This window comes from Rhinoraja longicauda, chromosome 28 (genome assembly GCF_053455715.1).
Source record: "Rhinoraja longicauda isolate Sanriku21f chromosome 28, sRhiLon1.1, whole genome shotgun sequence".
NCBI lineage: Eukaryota > Metazoa > Chordata > Chondrichthyes > Rajiformes > Arhynchobatidae > Rhinoraja > Rhinoraja longicauda.
Genome location: NC_135980.1, coordinates 30,816,717 through 30,835,442, shown reverse-complemented (window position 1 = coordinate 30,835,442; position 18,726 = coordinate 30,816,717). Strand labels below are relative to the sequence as shown.

Below are 18,726 nucleotides of genomic sequence, written 5' to 3'. Positions count from 1 at the left end.
AAACAGGGTGTGGGGGGGGGGGGGGGTGGGCCGGGCAGTTAGGGACAAGCTAACAGCACACTGGGCAGCTGTAGGAATCATGGGATGAAATTAAAGGCCGGCGGAATGCATTATACAAGCAGTTAGTCTAGAAGTAGTTAGTGTCTGTCAGACTTGAGCGGAGGCCAAGTCCTGATGTCAGCACCAGGGACATGGGATGAGCACAACACAAACAAGCCATCATGTTCTAGGAGTCCCCTGCAACCTATTCCTCTCGCAGTCGGTTCACAGACTAGCCAGCGGCCTGCCACTCTTGCAGGCTGGAAGAGTCTGTGTTCCGTGTGCACATGGAGTGCGTGAGGTTGCAGCCCCTGTTCCAATATCTACAGGGGCTGCTCCTTGCCTTCTGGCTGCACTTCACACCCACCGCCCTCATCTGTGGACACCCTGAGCGTAGGGGAGGAGGGTGGTGGGGCTGAAGATGTCCTGGTTGGGTTGGGTAGCTCCTGGGCCTGGCCAAGCTGGACGTCCGCGAGTCACGGTGCCAGCCGGAAGAGGGCTCTGCCTGAGCCGGCTGCCTGCCCCTTTTCCGGGGTTACGTCCGTCCGTGCCCGGGTGGTGTTGGAGAGGGGCCACACGCTGCCCAAGGGGGCCCTGGGGACCGCTTGGGGGCGGAATGCATCCTGGACAAGGAATGGGGTAATAGTTATTTGAGGATATTTGTTTTACTTTGTGCTGTGGTGATGGGTTTTGCTTTGGATCGCTTATGTTTGTACGTATTATTGTGAATAATTGAATAAATTATTTTTGGTTATGTATTAAAAAAACCGCAAACATGGCTGCACCGATCTGCAACTGCACTGGTGCAGCCTAACCTGCCGCGGATCTGCACAGGAGCACTGCGCAAAGCAGTCAGTGGCACAAAGCATCATCGGAGGCAAAGCACCAAACGCATTGTCCGATGAGGAGGGTGTTGAAGGAGAGGGTAGAATTCTCTGCCTCAGAGGGCAGTGGAGGCCAATTCTCAGAATGCATTCAAGAGAGAGCTAGATAGAGCTCTTAAGGATAGCGGAGTCAGGGGGTATGGGGAGAAGGCAGGAACGAGGTACTGATTGAGAATGATCAGCCATGATCACATTGAATGGCGGTGCTGGCTCAAAGGGCTGAATGGCCTCCTCCTGCACCTATTGTCTATTGTGCTGTTGCAACTAGGGTTGCCAACTGTCCCGCATTAACCGGGTCATCCCGTATATTGGGCTAAGTTAGTTTGTCCCGTACGGGACGACCACCCTTGTCCTGCATTAGTAGGGTTGCCAACTTCCTCGCTCCCAAATAAGGGACAAAGCGTGACCTCACCCAGCCAGCGGCCACGTGCTCCCGGCCCGGGCGGCCGCCATTGATGGAGCAGAAGCACGTGGCCCGCTGGCTGGGCGAGGTCACATGGGGCGCGGGGCGGTGACGTCACCTTGCCTCGTAATTTGGGAGCGAGAAAGTTGGCAACCCTGGTTGCAATGTTGTCGCAATTGTTTCGGTGCTGTGGCAGAGTTTTAGGTACTATCCCAGCGTTTAAGAAACACTTAAGACAGGTACATGGATAGGACAGGTTTGGAGGGATATGGGCCAAGTGCAGGCAGGTGGGACGAGTGTAGATGGGGCATGTTGGTCGGCATGGGCAAGTTGGGCCGAAGGGCCCGTTTCCACACTGTATCACTCTATGATTCCTCAGGCAGTTACTTATACGAGTTACTGAGGCATTTTCTTGGCGTTGTGATGTTGCCCAGGAATGGTATGTGCACAGAATGAAATAGGTGCAAATTTAAAAATCAAAATTAGCAATCCCGTTTAGTTTAGTTTAGAGGAAACTAGCCCTTTCGGCCCACCGGGTCCGCACCGTCCAGCGATCCCCGCACGTTAACACTATCCTATACCCACTAGGGACAATTTTTACATTTACCAAGCCAATTAACCTACAAACCTGTACATCTTTGGAGTGTGGGAGGAAACCAAAGATCTCACGCAGGTCACGGGGAGAACGTACAAACTCCGTTCAGACAGCACCCGTAGTCAGGATGGAACCCGGGCCTGAATGCCAAACTCCAAGGAAGACAGTTAAACCAGACTTGGGTCACCGATCAGTCATCCACTCACTCACTGGGTGAATGATGAGCTGCTTCTTGTTATTGTGGTCGATTGTTGAGGTAGTGAGTTATTGCTGCCATTTTACCCAGCTCTCGAGTCTGTGAGAGTCCCAGTGATCCGGGCCAGTGGAATGTGTTGCATGAATACAGCCACGATTGGAACCATTCTCGTGCTTCCCAACAGTACTGTCGGGAAGGTGAAATGGGCACGGGAAGTCTTGTGTGCTTGGATCAGCAAGCTCATCAAGCCCGACGAGATGCCAATCATCCCCTTGTCGAAAACCGAGACCCTTCCCAGTGTGAAGACCATATCTGCTGAAGGTCAGGACCTCACCAAACATGGGTGATAGAAACATAGACAATAGGTGCAGGAGGAGGCCATTCAGCCCTTCGAGCCAGCACCACCATTCAACGTGATCATGGCTGATCATCCACAATCAGTACCCCGTTCCTGCTTTCTCCCCATATCCCTTGATTCTGGACAATTTGTCCCAACTGGCCAGTGAAGGAAGCCTCCAGGTATTCTTCCCATCTGGTTAGTTTAATTTAATTTAGTTTAGTTTACAGATACAGCTCTGAAACAGGCCCAACGAGTCGACAACAACCACCGTTCCCCACAAACTAACACTATCCTAAACACACTCGAGACCATTTACAATTTTCACCAAAGCCAATTAACCTACAAACTTGTACGTCTTCAGAGTGTGGGGGGAGAGTAGAGCACCCAGGGGAAACCCACGTGGGTCACGGGGAGAGCGCATAAACCTCCGTACAGACAGCGCCCGTAGTCAGGATAGAACCTGGGTCTCTGGGGCTGTGAGGCAGCAACTCTACCGCTGCGCCACCGTGCCGCACCAACACGATGTCAGAAATCAAGAGAGAAAAGAATATGACACTATCATAAGAGCAATATTTAGAAATATTTTATTGTAAAGAAAAAGATACAAAAATATATATTTTTACAAAGATTTTAACAGTTTGAAAAGTATCATAGATTTGTTACACAAAATGGAAGATATATTCTCAATCTTCCTTACAAAAACTGGAAACATCTCCTTCAAACTAAGCAATTGCCAATTCTAGTTGGCATTATTCCTGTAGCTTAACACTTGATTTCTTGTCTCTCCCCCTCTCTCTCTCTCCCTCTCTCCCTCTCCCTCTCCCTCTCCCTCTCCCTCTCTCTCTCCCTCTCTCTCTCCTCGTCTCAACCAATTGGAAAATCCTAATTGGATGACGGTCAGCTGACCTCCACCATTATCTCAACTAATCTTCGAAGAAATACAAAATAAATCTCAATATAAATGCACCCTGGACATTACTCGAGTATTTAGCAGTTTGCTGGCAACTTATTATTTTTTTACAATTATGGATGGCTGGTAATCTTAAACAGCTTTTACCACACTAGGCAGCAAGCCACCAGCCCACCTTGTAATTACATTAGCTAAGAATCAATTAAAAAAATTAAAAAAATTTAAAACATGACAGGCAAGGTATAGATCAAAAATCAGAGATGGATATTCATCAGTAAGTCACTGAATGGATATGCACAAAGCTCTCCTGTTTATAAGGCTGGAGAACTTGTCAGAGGCAACAGCTGGTTATAGGTGAGGGTTGCCCACTGTCCCTTATTAGCCGGGACATCCCATATATTGGGCTAAATTGGTTTGCCCTTGTCCTGTATTAAGCCAGGGGCTGCTGTAGGCCCGGACACTGTAGGCCCGGGGGCCGCTGTAGGCCCAGACACTGTAGGCCCGAGCGCCGCTGTAGGCCCGGACACTGTAGGCCCGGGGGCCGCTGTAGGCCCGGGGGCTGCTGTAGGCCCGGGGGCCGCTGTAGGCCCGGACACTGTAGGCCAGGGGGCCGCTCTAGGCCCGGAGGGCTGGGTGCCGCCTAACGGAGGTAGCGTACCAACCCGACTCCCGGCCCGGGAGTTTGCCATTGGTGGAGCGGGAGCACGTGGCCGCTGGGTGAGGTCGCGTGGGGCGCGGGGCGGTGACGTTACCTTTGTCCCCTAGGCAACCCTATTACAGGCACAGCTCCAGTATGGAGATAGTCAACTGCCTTTCCTTTTATAATCTGCATGACGGAATTTACAGTGAAGGCCCATGTAAAGGATTAACTGCTACAGAGAAACTAAATGACTGGCTTAGCAGATCACACTGTGAAGCTAGCCCAACAACGTTTAGCAACCACTCAACCGCCACAACTTTAACCTGTAGATAAACACAAAATGCTGGAGTAACTCAGCGGGACAGGCAGCATCTCTGGAGAGAAGTAACGGGTGACATTTCGGGTCAAGACCCTTCTTCAGACTGATTAGTTTAACCTGCAACTCTCCTCATCTTACTCTCTAGAATTCCTCTCCAAACCTTTGGCCCTCCACCCTTTCCCTCTCCTTTTAGACCCCATCTCACTGATCAAATTCCTCTCGAAGGGTCTCGACCCAAAACCATCACCTATTCCTTTACTCCAGAGATGCTGCCTGACCCGCTGGGTTACTCCAGCTTCTTGCATCTCCCTCTCTCAAAGCCCCATCTCAGTAACAGCATCTAATCTCACTGTTCCCGCACATTGTCGACCCACTCCATTGACTACTTTGTGCACCTTTCATTTTTAAACGCAAGGAGCAACCTAAATATAAAATACTACAGATCAAGAAGTCAGCTTTACAGAATATTATTCCTCAGTTCAAGCAGTCCAATATTGCACATCAGACAGCGCTGGCATTCTTGGAATTTGGACCGGGTGGTAGGGTCAAGGGATGAGATGGAAGAACAGCTGGCACGTGTTTTTAAAAAGAAAATCCCTTTCTTTAAAACCCTGCTCTGCCACTGGAGGCCTCTCTCTGACCGTGACAGTGCCAGCCAGGAGTGGGCACCTGTCCCCAGCCTATGGAACAGTCCATGCATCCTAACCAGTTGCTGTGTGAGGACAGGCACATGGTGCCCACAGAGCAGGGAGACAATGTTGGACGGCATTAGTCCAGCAACACCACTGCATCTCCATTGGGATGGTCTCAGCATTTCTCTCGTCCCTCTGCAAGTTTGCAGAACCACACCTTCATGGTGGTAGCTCCCCAGCTGTCCGAGGCTGACAGGTAGACATCCCTTCTGCCCACTCCCCCATGCTCCCTGATAGCCCTCCACCCCATGTTTGCAAGACTGGCCAAGCGCCAGTTCCCTATTGGTAAAGATTGGCAACACAAGCTAGTGGCCAGGACAGAGGGCTTGCCAGCTTCAGGGCTACAAATGGCCAACTCTGACCTCCACTCATCCCCTCCCCGTGGTACAGAACCACTCCACAAGACGCCAAGCTCAGCAAGGCAGAACGCCGACAGAAGATTACAAACAGCACAGCAAGAGGCAAAGGTGATCCAGAATCAGCCTTGCAGCGTATCCAGTGGTCAGAAGGTCATGCTGTCCTCCCTCTCCAGGGCTGCCCAGTTCACCTTCACACAGCGGTGTCTCGCGTGACCACTCAAGGTGCCGAGGCTCTGAGGGTGGGTGTTAAATCTCTCTTCTGCTTTGATTCTTTTTCCGCCCAGAGTTGTACGGAGAAGTCTTCAGCAGGTCATACATCTGCGACGCATCTCTGACCTCTGGGGGTGCGGGTCGATCTGGAGGGGGGGGGGGTGGGGGGGAGGAGGAAGAGCGCAGCAAGGTGAGTAAAGGTGCCTGAGAGCCGCCAGCAATTCACAACAGGGTGGGGCGGTCGGTGTAGGCCGATGACAAGCCGCAATGCAGGTTGGCAGCAGCTCACTAAAAATAGCAAGGCATGCACATCAGTGTAACTTTCCAAGAAAGGCAGCTCGATGTTGACCCGACAATAACTCGGTTAGACCTCACCCAGAACAACGGATGGATTGCTCTGGATTTCCATTTCATGTCAAGGCAACAGCGTTCTTGATAACAGACAGTAGACAATAGGTGCAGGAGGAGGCCATTCGGCCCTTCGAGCCAGCACCGCCATTCAATGTGATCATATTCTCAATCAGTACCCCGTTCCTGCTTTCTCCCCATACCCTCTGACTCCGCTATCCTTAAGAGCTCTATCTAGCTCTCTCTTGAATGCATTCAGAGAATTGGCCTCCACTGCCTTCTGAGGCAGAGAATTCCACAGATTCACAACTCTCTGACTGAAAAAGTCTTTCCTCATCTCAGTTCTAAATGGCCTACCCCTTATTCTTAAACTGTGGCCCCTGGTTCTGGACTCCCCCAACATTGGGAACATGTTTCCTGCCTCTAACGTGTTCAACCCCTTAATAATCTTATACGTTTCGATAAGGTCTCCTCTCATCCTTCTAAATTCCAGTGTATACAAGCCTAGTCACTCCAGTCTTTCAACATATGATAGTCCCGCCATTCTGGGAATTAATCTAGTAAACCTACGCTGCACGCCTTCCATAGCAATGAACTCTTAATTAGCGAGGGTAAAAGCGGGATCATTCATGAACACGACGGAAACAGAGTTAAGGGGGTTGGCCTCGCTGTCGTGGGTTATTGTGGAGAGAGACGTTGCTCAACTCTTGCCCCGAGGGTGTTCGCTGGAGTCATTTCCTCGGATTTGCGACAGTATTGCCAGACGTAGTTTGAGAACGAAACACAAATAGCCAAGGGAGATGGCTGCCCCCGCCCCAGGTCAATCCAGACCGCCTTGCACGCAGGGTCGCCAACTGTCCCGTATTAGCCGGGACATTCCGTATATTGGGCTAAATTGGTTTGTCCCGTATTAGTAAGGCCCCATGTGACCTCACCCAGCCAGCGGCCACGTGCTTCCGCTCCACCAATGGCTGCCGCCCGGGCCGGGAGCACGTGGCCGCTGGCTGGGTGAGGTCACGTGGGGCGCGGGGCAGTGAAGTCACCCTTTGTCTCCCCATCAGAACTGCCCCCTCCATCGACTCCTTTAAGTCCAGGCTCAAAACATATTTCTACTCCCTAGCGTTTGAGGCTCATTGAGGAGGCGCTGTGAACTGTTTGCGTGCTACTGTATGTTTTCATTTTTTTTCTATTGGAACCTAATCAAATGTACAGCACTTTGGTCAACGTGGGTTGTTTTTAAATGTGCTATACAAATAAAATTGACTTGACTTGACTTGACTTATTTGGGAGTGAGGAAGTTGGCATCGCTACCTGCGCAATAGTGACGTTGGAAAAACAGAACTGCCTGGACCTGCTTCAACTGTGCAGGGAAGGCCGAGGGGGGGGGGGCGCTCGGTTAGAACACCAAGATTGAGAAGAGGTTCGGTCAATAACGACAGTCCCACCAGCGAGGCTTTCATTATCAGACAGTCGGGATTCTAGGAGAATCATTGGCCTTCCTCAGTCAATGGAGCGGACGTGGAGAGGATGTTTCCACTAGTGGGAGAGTCTAGGACCAGAGGTCACAGCCTTACAATTAAAGGATGTTCCTTTAGGAAGGAGACGAGGAGGAATTTCTTTAGTCAGAGGGTGGTGAATCTGTGGAATTCTTTGCCACAGAAGGCTATGGAGGCCAAGTCAGTGGATATTTTTAAGGCAGAGATAGATTCTTGATTAGTGCGGGTGTCAGGGGTTATGGGGAGAAGGCAGGAGAATGGGGTTAGGAGGGAGAGATAGATCAGCCGTGATTGAATGGCGGAGTACACCTGATGGGCCGAATGGCCTGATTCTACTCCTATGACATATGTACGCATGCCCGATGGACGGCTTGCAATGTGTGCGCTGGCTTGCAAGGCCAGGCCGGCCTCACCTCAGAGTAAATGGGCGGAGGGCGGTTTCGGAACTCCTGCACGTAGACAAAGAAGGGGTGCTCCAACATCCCCCTGCGCTCCTCCACGCTCTCGGGAACAGAGAGCCGCTGGTCGGACTGGCCGGCCTCTTCCTCAGAAACCACCTCAGAGTAGTCAGGAGGGGCTGCAAGGGAAAGCAACCACGTCAAGACCAACAGCAAGGGGAAGGCGTGGGAATTAATGCATTTACAACAACACAGCTCACACAAAAGGAATAAAGCTCCCCCCCCACATGGTCCGATACTCTGGGGCGACAAGAAGTTGGACCCGACTTAATTTACCTTATAGATACAGTGGGGAAGCAGGCCCTTCGGCCCACATTGACCAGCGATCATCCTGTACACTCGCACTATCCTACACACACTAGGGACAACTTACTATTTTTCCGTTACGAAGCCAATTAACCTACAGTCCTGCACGTCTTTGGAATGTGGGAGGAAACCGGAGCACCCGGAGACAACGCACGCAGGGGAATGTACAAGCTCTGTACAGGCAGCACCCGTAGTCAGGCTCAAATCCTGCTCTCTGGCGCTGTGAGGCAGCAACTCTACCGCTGCGCCAACGTGCCACCCTACGGTTTGTTGCTCAGCTATTTGACCGAGGATGAACAGGCACTGGCGCGGTGATATGTGCAGGAGGGGGGAGTTTAGTTCAGAGGTGCAGCACGGAAACAGGCACACACCTCAGTGACCGTCTCCCCGTGACCGGTACCCATCTCCCCGTGACCGGTACCCGTCTCCCCGTGACCGGTACACATCTCCCCGTGACCTGTACACGTCTCCCCGTGACCGGTACACATCTCCCCGTGACCGGTACACAACTCCCCGTGACCGGTACACAACTCCCCGTGACCGGTACGCGTCTCCCCGTGACCGGTACACGTCTCCCCGTGACCGGTACGCGTCTCCCCGTGTCCTGTACGCGTCTCCCCGTGACCTGTACGCGTCTCCCCGTGACCTGTACGCGTCTCCCCGTGACCTGTACGCGTCTCCCCGTGACCGGTACCCGTCTCCCCATGACCGGTACACGTCTCCCCATGACCGGTACACGTCTCCCCATGACCGGTACACGTCTCCCCGTGACCGGTACCCGTCTCCCCGTGACCGGTACCCGTCTCCCCGTGACCGGTACACATCTCCCCGTGACCTGTACACGTCTCCCCGTGACCGGTACACGTCTCCCCGTGACCGGTACCCGTCTCCCCGTGACCGGTACCCGTCTCCCCGTGACCGGTACACGTCTCCCCATGACCTGTACACGTCTCCCCGTGACCGGTACACATCTCCCCGTGACCGGTACGCGTCTCCCCGTGACCGGTACCCGTCTCCCCGTGACCGGTACACTTCTCCCCGTGACCGGTACGCGTCTCCCCGTGACCGGTACACGTCTCCCCGTGACCGGTACCCGTCTCCCCGTGACCGGTACCCGTCTCCCCGTGACCGGTACACATCTCCCCATGACCTGTACACGTCTCCCCGTGACCGGTACGCGTCTCCCCATGACCGGTACACATCTCCCCGTGACCGGTACACAACTCCCCGTGACCGGTACGCGTCTCCCCGTGACCGGTACCCGTCTCCCCGTGACCGGTACGCGTCTCCCCGTGACCGGTGCTCGCGCCGGGAGGTACGCGGTGAAGTACTCACGTTCCGGTCTCTCCGGCAGGGTGAGATGCAGCCAGTCGATGTCCATGCTGAACTGGCTGCCCACGCTGGACGAGCGGCTCCCAAACGGATGCAGCGGGATGGTGCCGATCACCAGCGGCAGCTCCAACGACAGCTTGGACGTTCCTGGGATCTCCACGTAAACCTGTCACGGTTCAAAGGCAAAACTCTCCCATTACACAAAGCTCCAAGGAAACACTTCCAACAGACCTCAAAGTCCAACACGGGCAGGACTTACAGTTGCCAACTGTCCCGTATTAACCGGGACGTCCCGTATTTTGGGCTAAATTAGTTTGTCCCGTACGGGACCGCCCTTGTCCCGTATTAATAGGGTTGCCAACTTCCTCACTCCCAAATTGGTGGAGCGGCCGTCATTGGTGGAGCGGGAGCACATGGCCGCTGGTTGGGTGAGGTCACGTGGGGCGCGGGGCGGTGACGTCACCCTTGTCCCGTATGTGGGAGTGAGGAAGTTGGCAACCCCTACTAATACGGGACAAGGCCGGTCCCGTACGGGACAAACTAATTTAGCCCAAGATACGGGATGTCCCGACTAATACGGGACAGTTGGCGACCCTAGGGTTGACCCAGGGACTATAGTTTGGAGATGAGACTCACCCGCAGTGCGTAGTCCACGCGGATCACGCGGCACTGGAGAGAGGGCGAGATGGGCGGGATCTTCAGGGGTCGGCCGTGCCAGGTCGCCCTCTTCCTCGAGCCCACGCCCTCGCCATGCAGCGTGGCCACCACCGACTTCTTCTGCTTCGTGGTGCCGCGGGCGATGAAGGTCTGCATCTGGATGATGGCCGCCTTGGGAGTCACCGTGCGCGAGCAGCAGTTGTCCACCTCAGCGAAGATCGGGATCACCTCACCTGGGGCAGCAGAGCAAAGAGTTCATGCGCGCCCTGACCCACAACGCCGCCCACTCACCAGCGATAGGAGCAGAACGAGGCCACTCCGCCCATCAAGCCCACTCCCCCATTCAACCGTGGCTGATCTATCTCTCCCTCCTAACCCCATTCTCCTGCCTTCTCCCCATAACCCCCGACACCCGCACTAATCAATCTCCAAAGATGCTGCCTGTCCCGCTGAGTTACTCCAGCATTTTGTGTCTATCTTCAGTGTAAACCAGCATCTGCAGTTCCTTCCTGCACAAAGGTGAATGTTCCAGGGTGGCAGACCGGGGGATTGGATCCAACCCACCTCCATTGACTCCCTTCATTATTTTATACACCTCTATAAGATTCATGCCCCCATCCTCGAGAGTCCCTGCCTCCACTACCTGCCCTGGCAGCTCGTTGCAAACACCCACCACCCTTGGTGTGGAGAATGTTGCCTGTCAGGTTTCTGTTGTCATTCCCCTCTCCCTGTAAACCCATGCCCACTGGTTCTTGATTAACCTACTCCAGGTGCAAAAGCTCTGTGCATTTACCCGGTCTAGACCTCCACTCCACCATCCTCCTGCGCTCCAGGGAGTAAATTCCTCGCCTGCTCAACCTCTCCCCATAGCTAGAATGGATAGGCAAAGTTCTCCTGTCATCAAAAGCCTCTCGGAAACACTTCCTGCAACCAGCCTTCACCCTCAGCCTCTGTTCCCCCACACCCTCGTGCTCACTCGAGCTGTAGTCCCGCTCAGGGCTGTTACGAAACAAAACGAGGTTCTTTTTGCTGCATCTGAATGGCAGTGCTGGCTCGAAGGGCTGAATGGCCTCCTCCTGCACCTATTTTCTATGTTTCTACGTTAAACCAACAATGGATAATCCTCTTGTTTAGGAAGGAACTGCAGACGCTGGTTTAAACCGACGATAGGCACAAAATGCTGGAGAAACTCAGCGGGACAGGCAGCATCTCAGGCAGAGAAGGAATGGGTGATGTTTCAGGTCGAGTCTGAAGAAGGGTCCCGACCTGAAACGTCACCCATACCTTCTCTCCAGAGATGTTGCCTGTCCTGCTGAGTTTCTCCCGCACTTTGTGTCTGTCTATGGATGATAATCCTCTTACCGGGTGTGTAGCCTTTCCGGTCAATCTTTGCTGTCAGAGCCAGATGGCCAAGGTTGCAGTACCAGACACGAGCCAGCCTCTCCTTAGTACCAGCCTGTGGGGCCTAGCAGAATGAAGAGAGAGAGGATTGTCAGTGGCAGAGAAAGTGAACAGCCCATTCTCCCCATCATCCGCACGCACAGTACATTAAACCACTCTCTCTACCAAAGATAGACACAGAGTGACACAGTGGGACAGGCAGCATCTCGGGAGAGAAGGAATGGGCGACGTTTCGGGTCGAGACCCTTCTTCAGACTGAGTTTGGTTTGGAGATACAGCATGGAAGCGGACCATTCAGCCCACTGAGTTCATGCCGTCCACCGATCACACGTCTGCGCTAGTTTTACGGTTCCCGACTTTCCGTAAACACGAGGGGGAATCTACGAGGCAACTAACCGACAAACCCGCACATCTCTGGGACCTGGGAGGAAACCGGAGCACCCGGAGGAAGCCCACAGTAACCGGAGGAAGCCCGCACTGCCCTCCCTCCTTCGATGATGGAGCCTGGGGCCGGACATTGCAGCTCCACACAGCGTCTGGCTGGATGGGTGGTGGACTGGAGCTGCCTCTACCCTGTGCATCCCGCCCCCTTCAGACAGAGGGCCCTTGTGCATCAACATGGTGGCTGTGGGTTCTCTGCTTTGCTCACCAGCAGCGAAGGTGTGTTGATGTCAATGGGTTCGATCACGGTGAACTCTCGCTTGATTTTCTTCACGGTGGCCCAAGGCCGGTGGAGTTTGGCTTTGACCCAGTACCGCACGCTGCCGTGCTTCCCTTCAAACGACGTGACGAGGTTCCTGCGTTGCGGGAAAGACAAAAGTTCAGGCGTCAAAAACAAATTAAATCCTTGCCCGACTTGCAGCAACGTTCATGGAAATGTCTCCCATACAGTTTGGTTCCTGTGATGGAAACGCCAACTGAGGGAAAACATCTCTTCCAACGGCCACCACCCCCACACAACCTTCACTTTACCAGAACAACATCCACACCCAATACACTCTGAGGAAGGGTCTCCACCCGAAGCATCACCCACTCCTTCCCTCCAGAGATGCTGCCTGTCCCGCTGAGTTACTCCAGCTTTTTGTGTCTACCTACACCCAATACATTGCTCCACCCCACCCATCCCACTTGCCCCACCCACCCCGCCCTAGACCGAGTGCCCTGATGCCCATTCTTCCTTTGTTGTCCATTCTTCCAACGAGGCTCAAAATCTAAACTTAATTAACCAGCATCCCAAGATATATATCTCTCTTCAGACTTCAGATGCAGCGTGGAAACAGGCCCTTCGTCCCACCGAGTCCGTGCCGACCAGCGCTCACACCGTACACAAACTAGCAATATCCTACACACACTAGGGACAATTTTACCGCAGCCAATTAGCCTACAAACCTGCACGTCTTTGGAGTGTGGGAGGAAACCGGAGCACCCAGAAAAAACCCACGCAGGTCACGGGGAGAACGTACAAACTCCGTATAGACAGCGCCCGCAGTCAGGATCGAACCCGGGTCTCCGAGATGCACCACCCTGCCTCTCCCTTATTTTTTTTCTATCTTATGTAGCTTTGGAGTTTGTAGCTTGATCCCAGATTACCCAGATGCGACTGGCGAAAACCAACACCGAGATGCAGGAGAAAAGGGAAACTCGGAATCCACACGCAGCGATCTAGAAGTGTACGCGAAGAAAACGTGAGAATACTCACTCGTCGGGGAGCTGGAAGCTGAACGGAAACTCGTGGCGACCAGCCTGAAGAACGGTGATATTTCCATCATCTGCAAAATAAGAAAGAAAAGTTTCAAAACAACAGCTTGCCACCTCCTCTCTCAGCGTTCTGGTGCGTTGAGAACCCAGTTAACAAACATCAACTCAAGCATGTGGAGGTAGCTGAGGAAAGTGGTCACGATGTTAAAAAAGGAGCATGTCACCTGATATCATCACATGCACCTAGTCAACATGAACCAAACCAACGCTGTTTACACAAACCATATCATACAGAAACAGTGTGGGAAATAAAACTGCAGATGCTGGTTGAATTCAAAGAAGACACAAAATGCTGGAGTAACTCAGCGGGTCAGGCAGCATCTCTGGAGAGAAGGGAATGGTGACGTTTCGGGTCGAGACCCTTTTTCAGACTGATGTCAGGGGAGGGGGCGGGACATATTCTATACTCAACAGCACTGCCACGAAGAAATACAGATATTTTGAGACATTCAACAAGAATAACAGCAATAATGGGCATTATTTCTTGCCAGTGAATAGTTTCAATTGTAGATATACATAAGTTCATATGTTATAGGAGCAGAATTAGGCCATTCGGCCCATCAAGTCCACTCTGCTGTTCAATCATGGCTCTGATCTATCTCTCCCTCCCAACCCCCTTGACATGGAAGCAGACTGGAGACAAGGAAAATTAGAACTTCCTAGCAGGCAATAACCAAACTTGATGCCTCTGCTCATCAAAGAGCCAATTATATCAGCTCGGGTGACAGGGGTTATGGGGAGAAGGCAGGAGAATGGGGTTGAGAGGGAAAGATAGATCAGCCGTGATTGAATGGTGAAGTAGACTCAATGGGCCGAATGGTCTAATTCTTGCTCCTAGAACTTAAAACCCACTGGTTTTCCCCCAACAAACCCAAGGCTCTTTGCAGGAAATGCTGCCGTATCCACTTCGTTGATTGTTCCCGCAAGATGACTAATGCGTATAAGAAAATGAAAATGCTCCACCTTCTCCATTTTTTTCTCTGGAAACCAAACAATAAACTTCCTCAACGCGGGGAAGGTCTCTAAATATCCAAGCCCCACTAGCAAATGGGACAATTGTTTTTAAGCTGGCAAGTTGGTGACCTTAGGACTGACCATGTGTCAGCTCCGATGGAACGTTCCAGAAGGCTAACCACCTACATTCCGCAGGGAGTGAAGGTCAGGGCATGAAGCCAACCAGCGCTAAAAGTCAGTGGACCTAACAAGCCCGGGTTCAGCCAAGTGACCTCTGCTCAAGTGGCTCCAAAATAACCAAGTGGCCTTGGTCTCAGGAGCTTCATTTAGATAGACCATAGAAGGCAGAACAGTGCAGCACAAGAACAGGCCCTTCGGCCCACAATGTCTGTGCCGAACAAAATGCCAAGACCAACTCTTATCTGCCTGCAAGTAATCCAGATACATGTATCTATCCAAAAGTCTCTCAGTACCACTTGGTATTGGAGCGGCACGGTGGCGCAGCGGTAGAGTTGCTGCCATACAACGTCAGAGACCCGGGTTCGATCCTGACTACGGGCGCTGTCTGTAAGGACTTTGTACGTTCTCCCCCTGAGACCTGCCAGGGTTTTCTCCGGGTGCTCCGGTTTCCTCCCACACTCCAAAGACATACAGGTTTCTAGGTTAATTGGCTTTGGTAAAATTGTACGTTATCCCTAGTGTGTGTGGCGTAGAGTTAGCGTGCGGGGATCGCTGGTCAGCCTGGACCGAAGGGCCTGTCAGCGTGCGGGGATCGATGGTCAGCCTGGACCGAAGGGCCTGTCAGCGTGCGGGGATCACTGGTCAGCCTGGACCAAAGGGCCTGTTTCTGTGCTGCATTTCTAAAACTAATAAACTAAAGCCACTATGGAATCTGCCTCAACCACCGCCCCTGGCAGAACGTTCCAGGCACCCACCACCCTCTGTGTGGAAAAAATAACGTCCCGCACATCTCCCCGAAACTTTGCCCCTCTCGCCTTCAAGCTATGCCCTCTCCTATTGAGATGTGTCACAACTCCTGGCAATGAGGAACTGGTGAATGGCAACAGGTCACACAGCCGTATCATCACATGGTGAGGGGTAGGAATGGTGAGGGTGAAATAGATGGGTATTTAGTTAGACGCTCGAAGGTTTAGGAAAAAACTGCAGATGCTGGTTTAAATCGAAGGTAGCCACAAAATGCTGGAGTAACTCAGCGGGTCAGGCAGCATCTCGGGAGAGAAGGAATGGTTTAGGTTTAAACTGGTAGGTTTAGGGTTGCCTCAGCTTCAAGAGGGGGATGGGGGGGGGGAAGAAAGCTACTGGGAGACAAGGAACTCAATGGCACTGGAGAAAGTGTAACAAATCACGATCTCAACCCAGAGAGGAGAGAGCACAGAGAACTTGGGCAACATGCAGACTGATGGCAAAATATATTCCGAGTCAAAATGAACATGAAAGGACTGGTAAAATAGAGGCGTGTGGGGCACTGCACAAAACAGCAGCAGCATTGATGATTGTGTTGTCAAGAAGAGCAAGGATCTCCTTTTGTGCTTTCAGTAAGGCGGCAAAATCTCAGAACGAGTTCCTGTTTGTCCCAGGGTCCTATCACCCAGGGTTGTGATATTACTTGACACAAAAGGCAAATTCTTGTTCCCGTGTCTTGTGTTAGGTCAGGTTGAGCGCTCGTGGTCATAACTACCTTTGTACCAACTGGTTGAACATGGGAACAGGAGGCGATTCAGTGTCTGGGGCAGTAGGCCCGATGTTAGCCTTTCCCTGTGCCCAACGCCAACCAACATGCCCCATCTACACCATTCCCTCCTGCCTGCACTTGATCCATCTCCCTCTAAACCTATCCTACCTGTGAACTCCTTTAAGGAGATTAGACTTTACAATGGACACTTTACTTTAGACTTTAAAGATACAGCGTGGAAACAGGCCTCTCGGCCCACCAAGTCCGCGCCAACCAACAATCACCCCGTACACTTTCACTATCCTACACATTACAACCTAACAAAGACAAATAACCTACAAACCTGTACGTCTGTGGAGTGTGGAAAGAAACTGGAGAAAACCCACGCAGATCACGGGGAGAACGTACAAATGGGTCCCATTCCTTCTATCCACAGATGCTGCCTGACCCGCTGAGTTACTCCAGCATTTTGTGTTTATCTTCGGTTTAAACCGGCGTCTGCAGTTCCTTCCCACCATAATCTGATCTCAGTCCTCACAGGTTTCTGCTTTAAGAAAAGATCAAACTTCCAGGGTCTGTCTTTTGGATGAGAGGATTGTGGCTTCCAACCTCAGTAAAAAAAACTCAAGCACAGTCCCAATGAAAAAATACTGCACTGGAGATAGTCACAAAAAGTTGGAGTAACTCAGCGGGACAGGCAGCATCTCTGGAGAGAAGGAATGGGTGACGTTTCGGGTCAAGACCCTTCTTCAGAATGAGACTCTGGGGAGAGGGGAAACACGGAGATAAGGAAGGGCGAGATGTCAAAACGAGACATCAAAAGAGATAAGAGATGAAGGTCAAGGAACGTGTAGAGTAGATTATTGTTAGCAAGGAGAAGGTGACAACAAGGCAAACGGAGATAAAATGTAATCAGGGAGACATCCAGACTGGTTGACGAACTGGGATGGGGGAGGGATGGAGAGAGAGGGAAAGCAAGGGTTACTTGAAGTTAGAGAAGTCAATATTCATACCGCCCAAGCGAAATGTGGGGTGCTGTTCCTCTAATTTCGCTGGGCCTTGCTGCTTCAGAGATGTGGGTTTTGTGCAAATCAACTGCTACTTTACCCACAATACAATCTCAAAAAATATAAACTTGCTTTAAAATGCTTTTGAATGATCTGAAAGGAAAGTGAAAATTGCTCCAGAATCAAGATTGGTTTCGTTCAGGGGTGGTTTTACATATGGGGTGGTTTTTAGCCGAGACCACAAGCCCTTTAATAAACTTCAGACAGAGTGTGTTACAAGCGACTGTTCCACTCTCCCCCTACACCAGTAATGTCTACACAATGAGTACTAAACAAAACAAAATAACACCCATCTCTGGCAGGAAGAGACATGCCCTTACATGCCACTGAATCCACCAAGAAGCTGTACTCTCTCACCAATCCTGGGCCGTAAGGTCACCCCCACCACATACATACACAGAGTGAATCAGATTCCACTTGGCTGCGAGGCCCGTGGAAGAAATCTCGTCCCCAAGTCCAACAGTTCCTTTAATTCAGAGAGCAGGCAGGGCAGCACAGCAGTGTTTAGGAATCTTGCACAATGACCTCATTATAGACGGCGTGAACGCAGAGGTCTCCAAAACAATAGCAAGACATAAAACCCTATATTAATGTTGCGATCAAAGACCACAGAGTCCTTTCTGACGCAGAAACAAAGACACGGCTAGTTTCCTGTGTTTGTTTCTCTCCCTAACTTTACATCTACTACCAAGCCCTTTGTGTCAAGTAAGGGCTCCAAATAAACCACACATCCCTTCCCACAACTGCCCTTTCATTCCACCTATTTTTCACAGCTGTACTGTTTCCACACAACCTCACACATGATCAAAAAGCAAGTGGTGGCAATGATAGATGGAGACGAGGGGGTTAGATAGGCACCATCCTGACACCTGCATGCCAAAAGAAGGGTCTCGACCCGAAACGTCACCCATTCCTTGTCTCCAGAGATGCTGCCTGCCCTGCTGAGTTACTCCAGCACTTTTTTTTAATCAATCTTTTATTCATTTGTTCTATATCTCTCCACTTCATGGTCTATATCTCTCGTTTCCCTTTCCCGTGACTTTCAGTCTGAAGAAGGGTCTCGAGCCGAAATGTCACCCATTCCTTCGCTCCAGAGATGCTGCCTGACCTGCTGAGTTACTCCAGCATTTTGTGTCTATCTGCACCTCTTTAATAGGATCCATCCAATCGAGAGTGGAGAAATAGGATCCATTCTTCACCAAATGGATGAAGACCATTTGGCCCATTGAGTCAATACTGGCTCTTTGCAAGATCAGCCCGGCTAGTCCCACTTCCCCCATCGTCTCCCCGTAATACTGCCAACTCTCTCCCTTCAAACACTTATCTGCACTTCAGATGAATCAGTCTTTTACCAATGGAATACAAAACATTAGCTCAGTGGAGGTCTAGTTTTACAAAATGCTTCCAAACTGTTCCCCTCACCCCCAACCCACCAAGTTGGTTAGGGGTGCCGAGCGAATTAAACAGGGGAAATAACCTGCACTTGATAGCAAGTTGGATGGGGTGGAGGGATGGGAAAGATTCAGAAACATGACTAATGGAAGGAAGCGGGGAACAGTGTTTACAGGTGTCTGTTGAAACAGCGGCAACAGGTACACCGTCTTTGGAAGTTTAAATCTCAGAAGGGAGCTCAGAATGAACGAGGAAACAGCATTACCCCGTTCTCCGG

At 51.7% G+C, this 18,726-nt stretch overlaps 1 protein-coding gene across 2 annotated transcripts in view; it reads right to left on the bottom strand.

Annotated features, from left to right (window-relative positions):
* Positions 1-3,085: 3,085 nt before the first annotated feature.
* The window catches only part of arrdc2 (arrestin domain containing 2), a 29,942-nt gene continuing 14,301 nt past the window's right edge, over positions 3,086-18,726 (bottom strand). For both annotated transcript variants that reach the window (XM_078424303.1, XM_078424302.1), the window contains exons 2-8: positions 13,285-13,354; positions 12,235-12,382; positions 11,547-11,649; positions 10,164-10,417; positions 9,531-9,693; positions 7,845-8,008; positions 3,086-5,733 (exon numbers count right to left, since the gene is read on the bottom strand). In XM_078424303.1, coding sequence (XP_078280429.1) covers positions 5,680-5,733; positions 7,845-8,008; positions 9,531-9,693; positions 10,164-10,417; positions 11,547-11,649; positions 12,235-12,382; positions 13,285-13,354 — 956 coding nt within the window. In that variant the 3' untranslated portion in view covers positions 3,086-5,679. The remainder of the gene's footprint in view (positions 5,734-7,844; positions 8,009-9,530; positions 9,694-10,163; positions 10,418-11,546; positions 11,650-12,234; positions 12,383-13,284; positions 13,355-18,726) is intronic.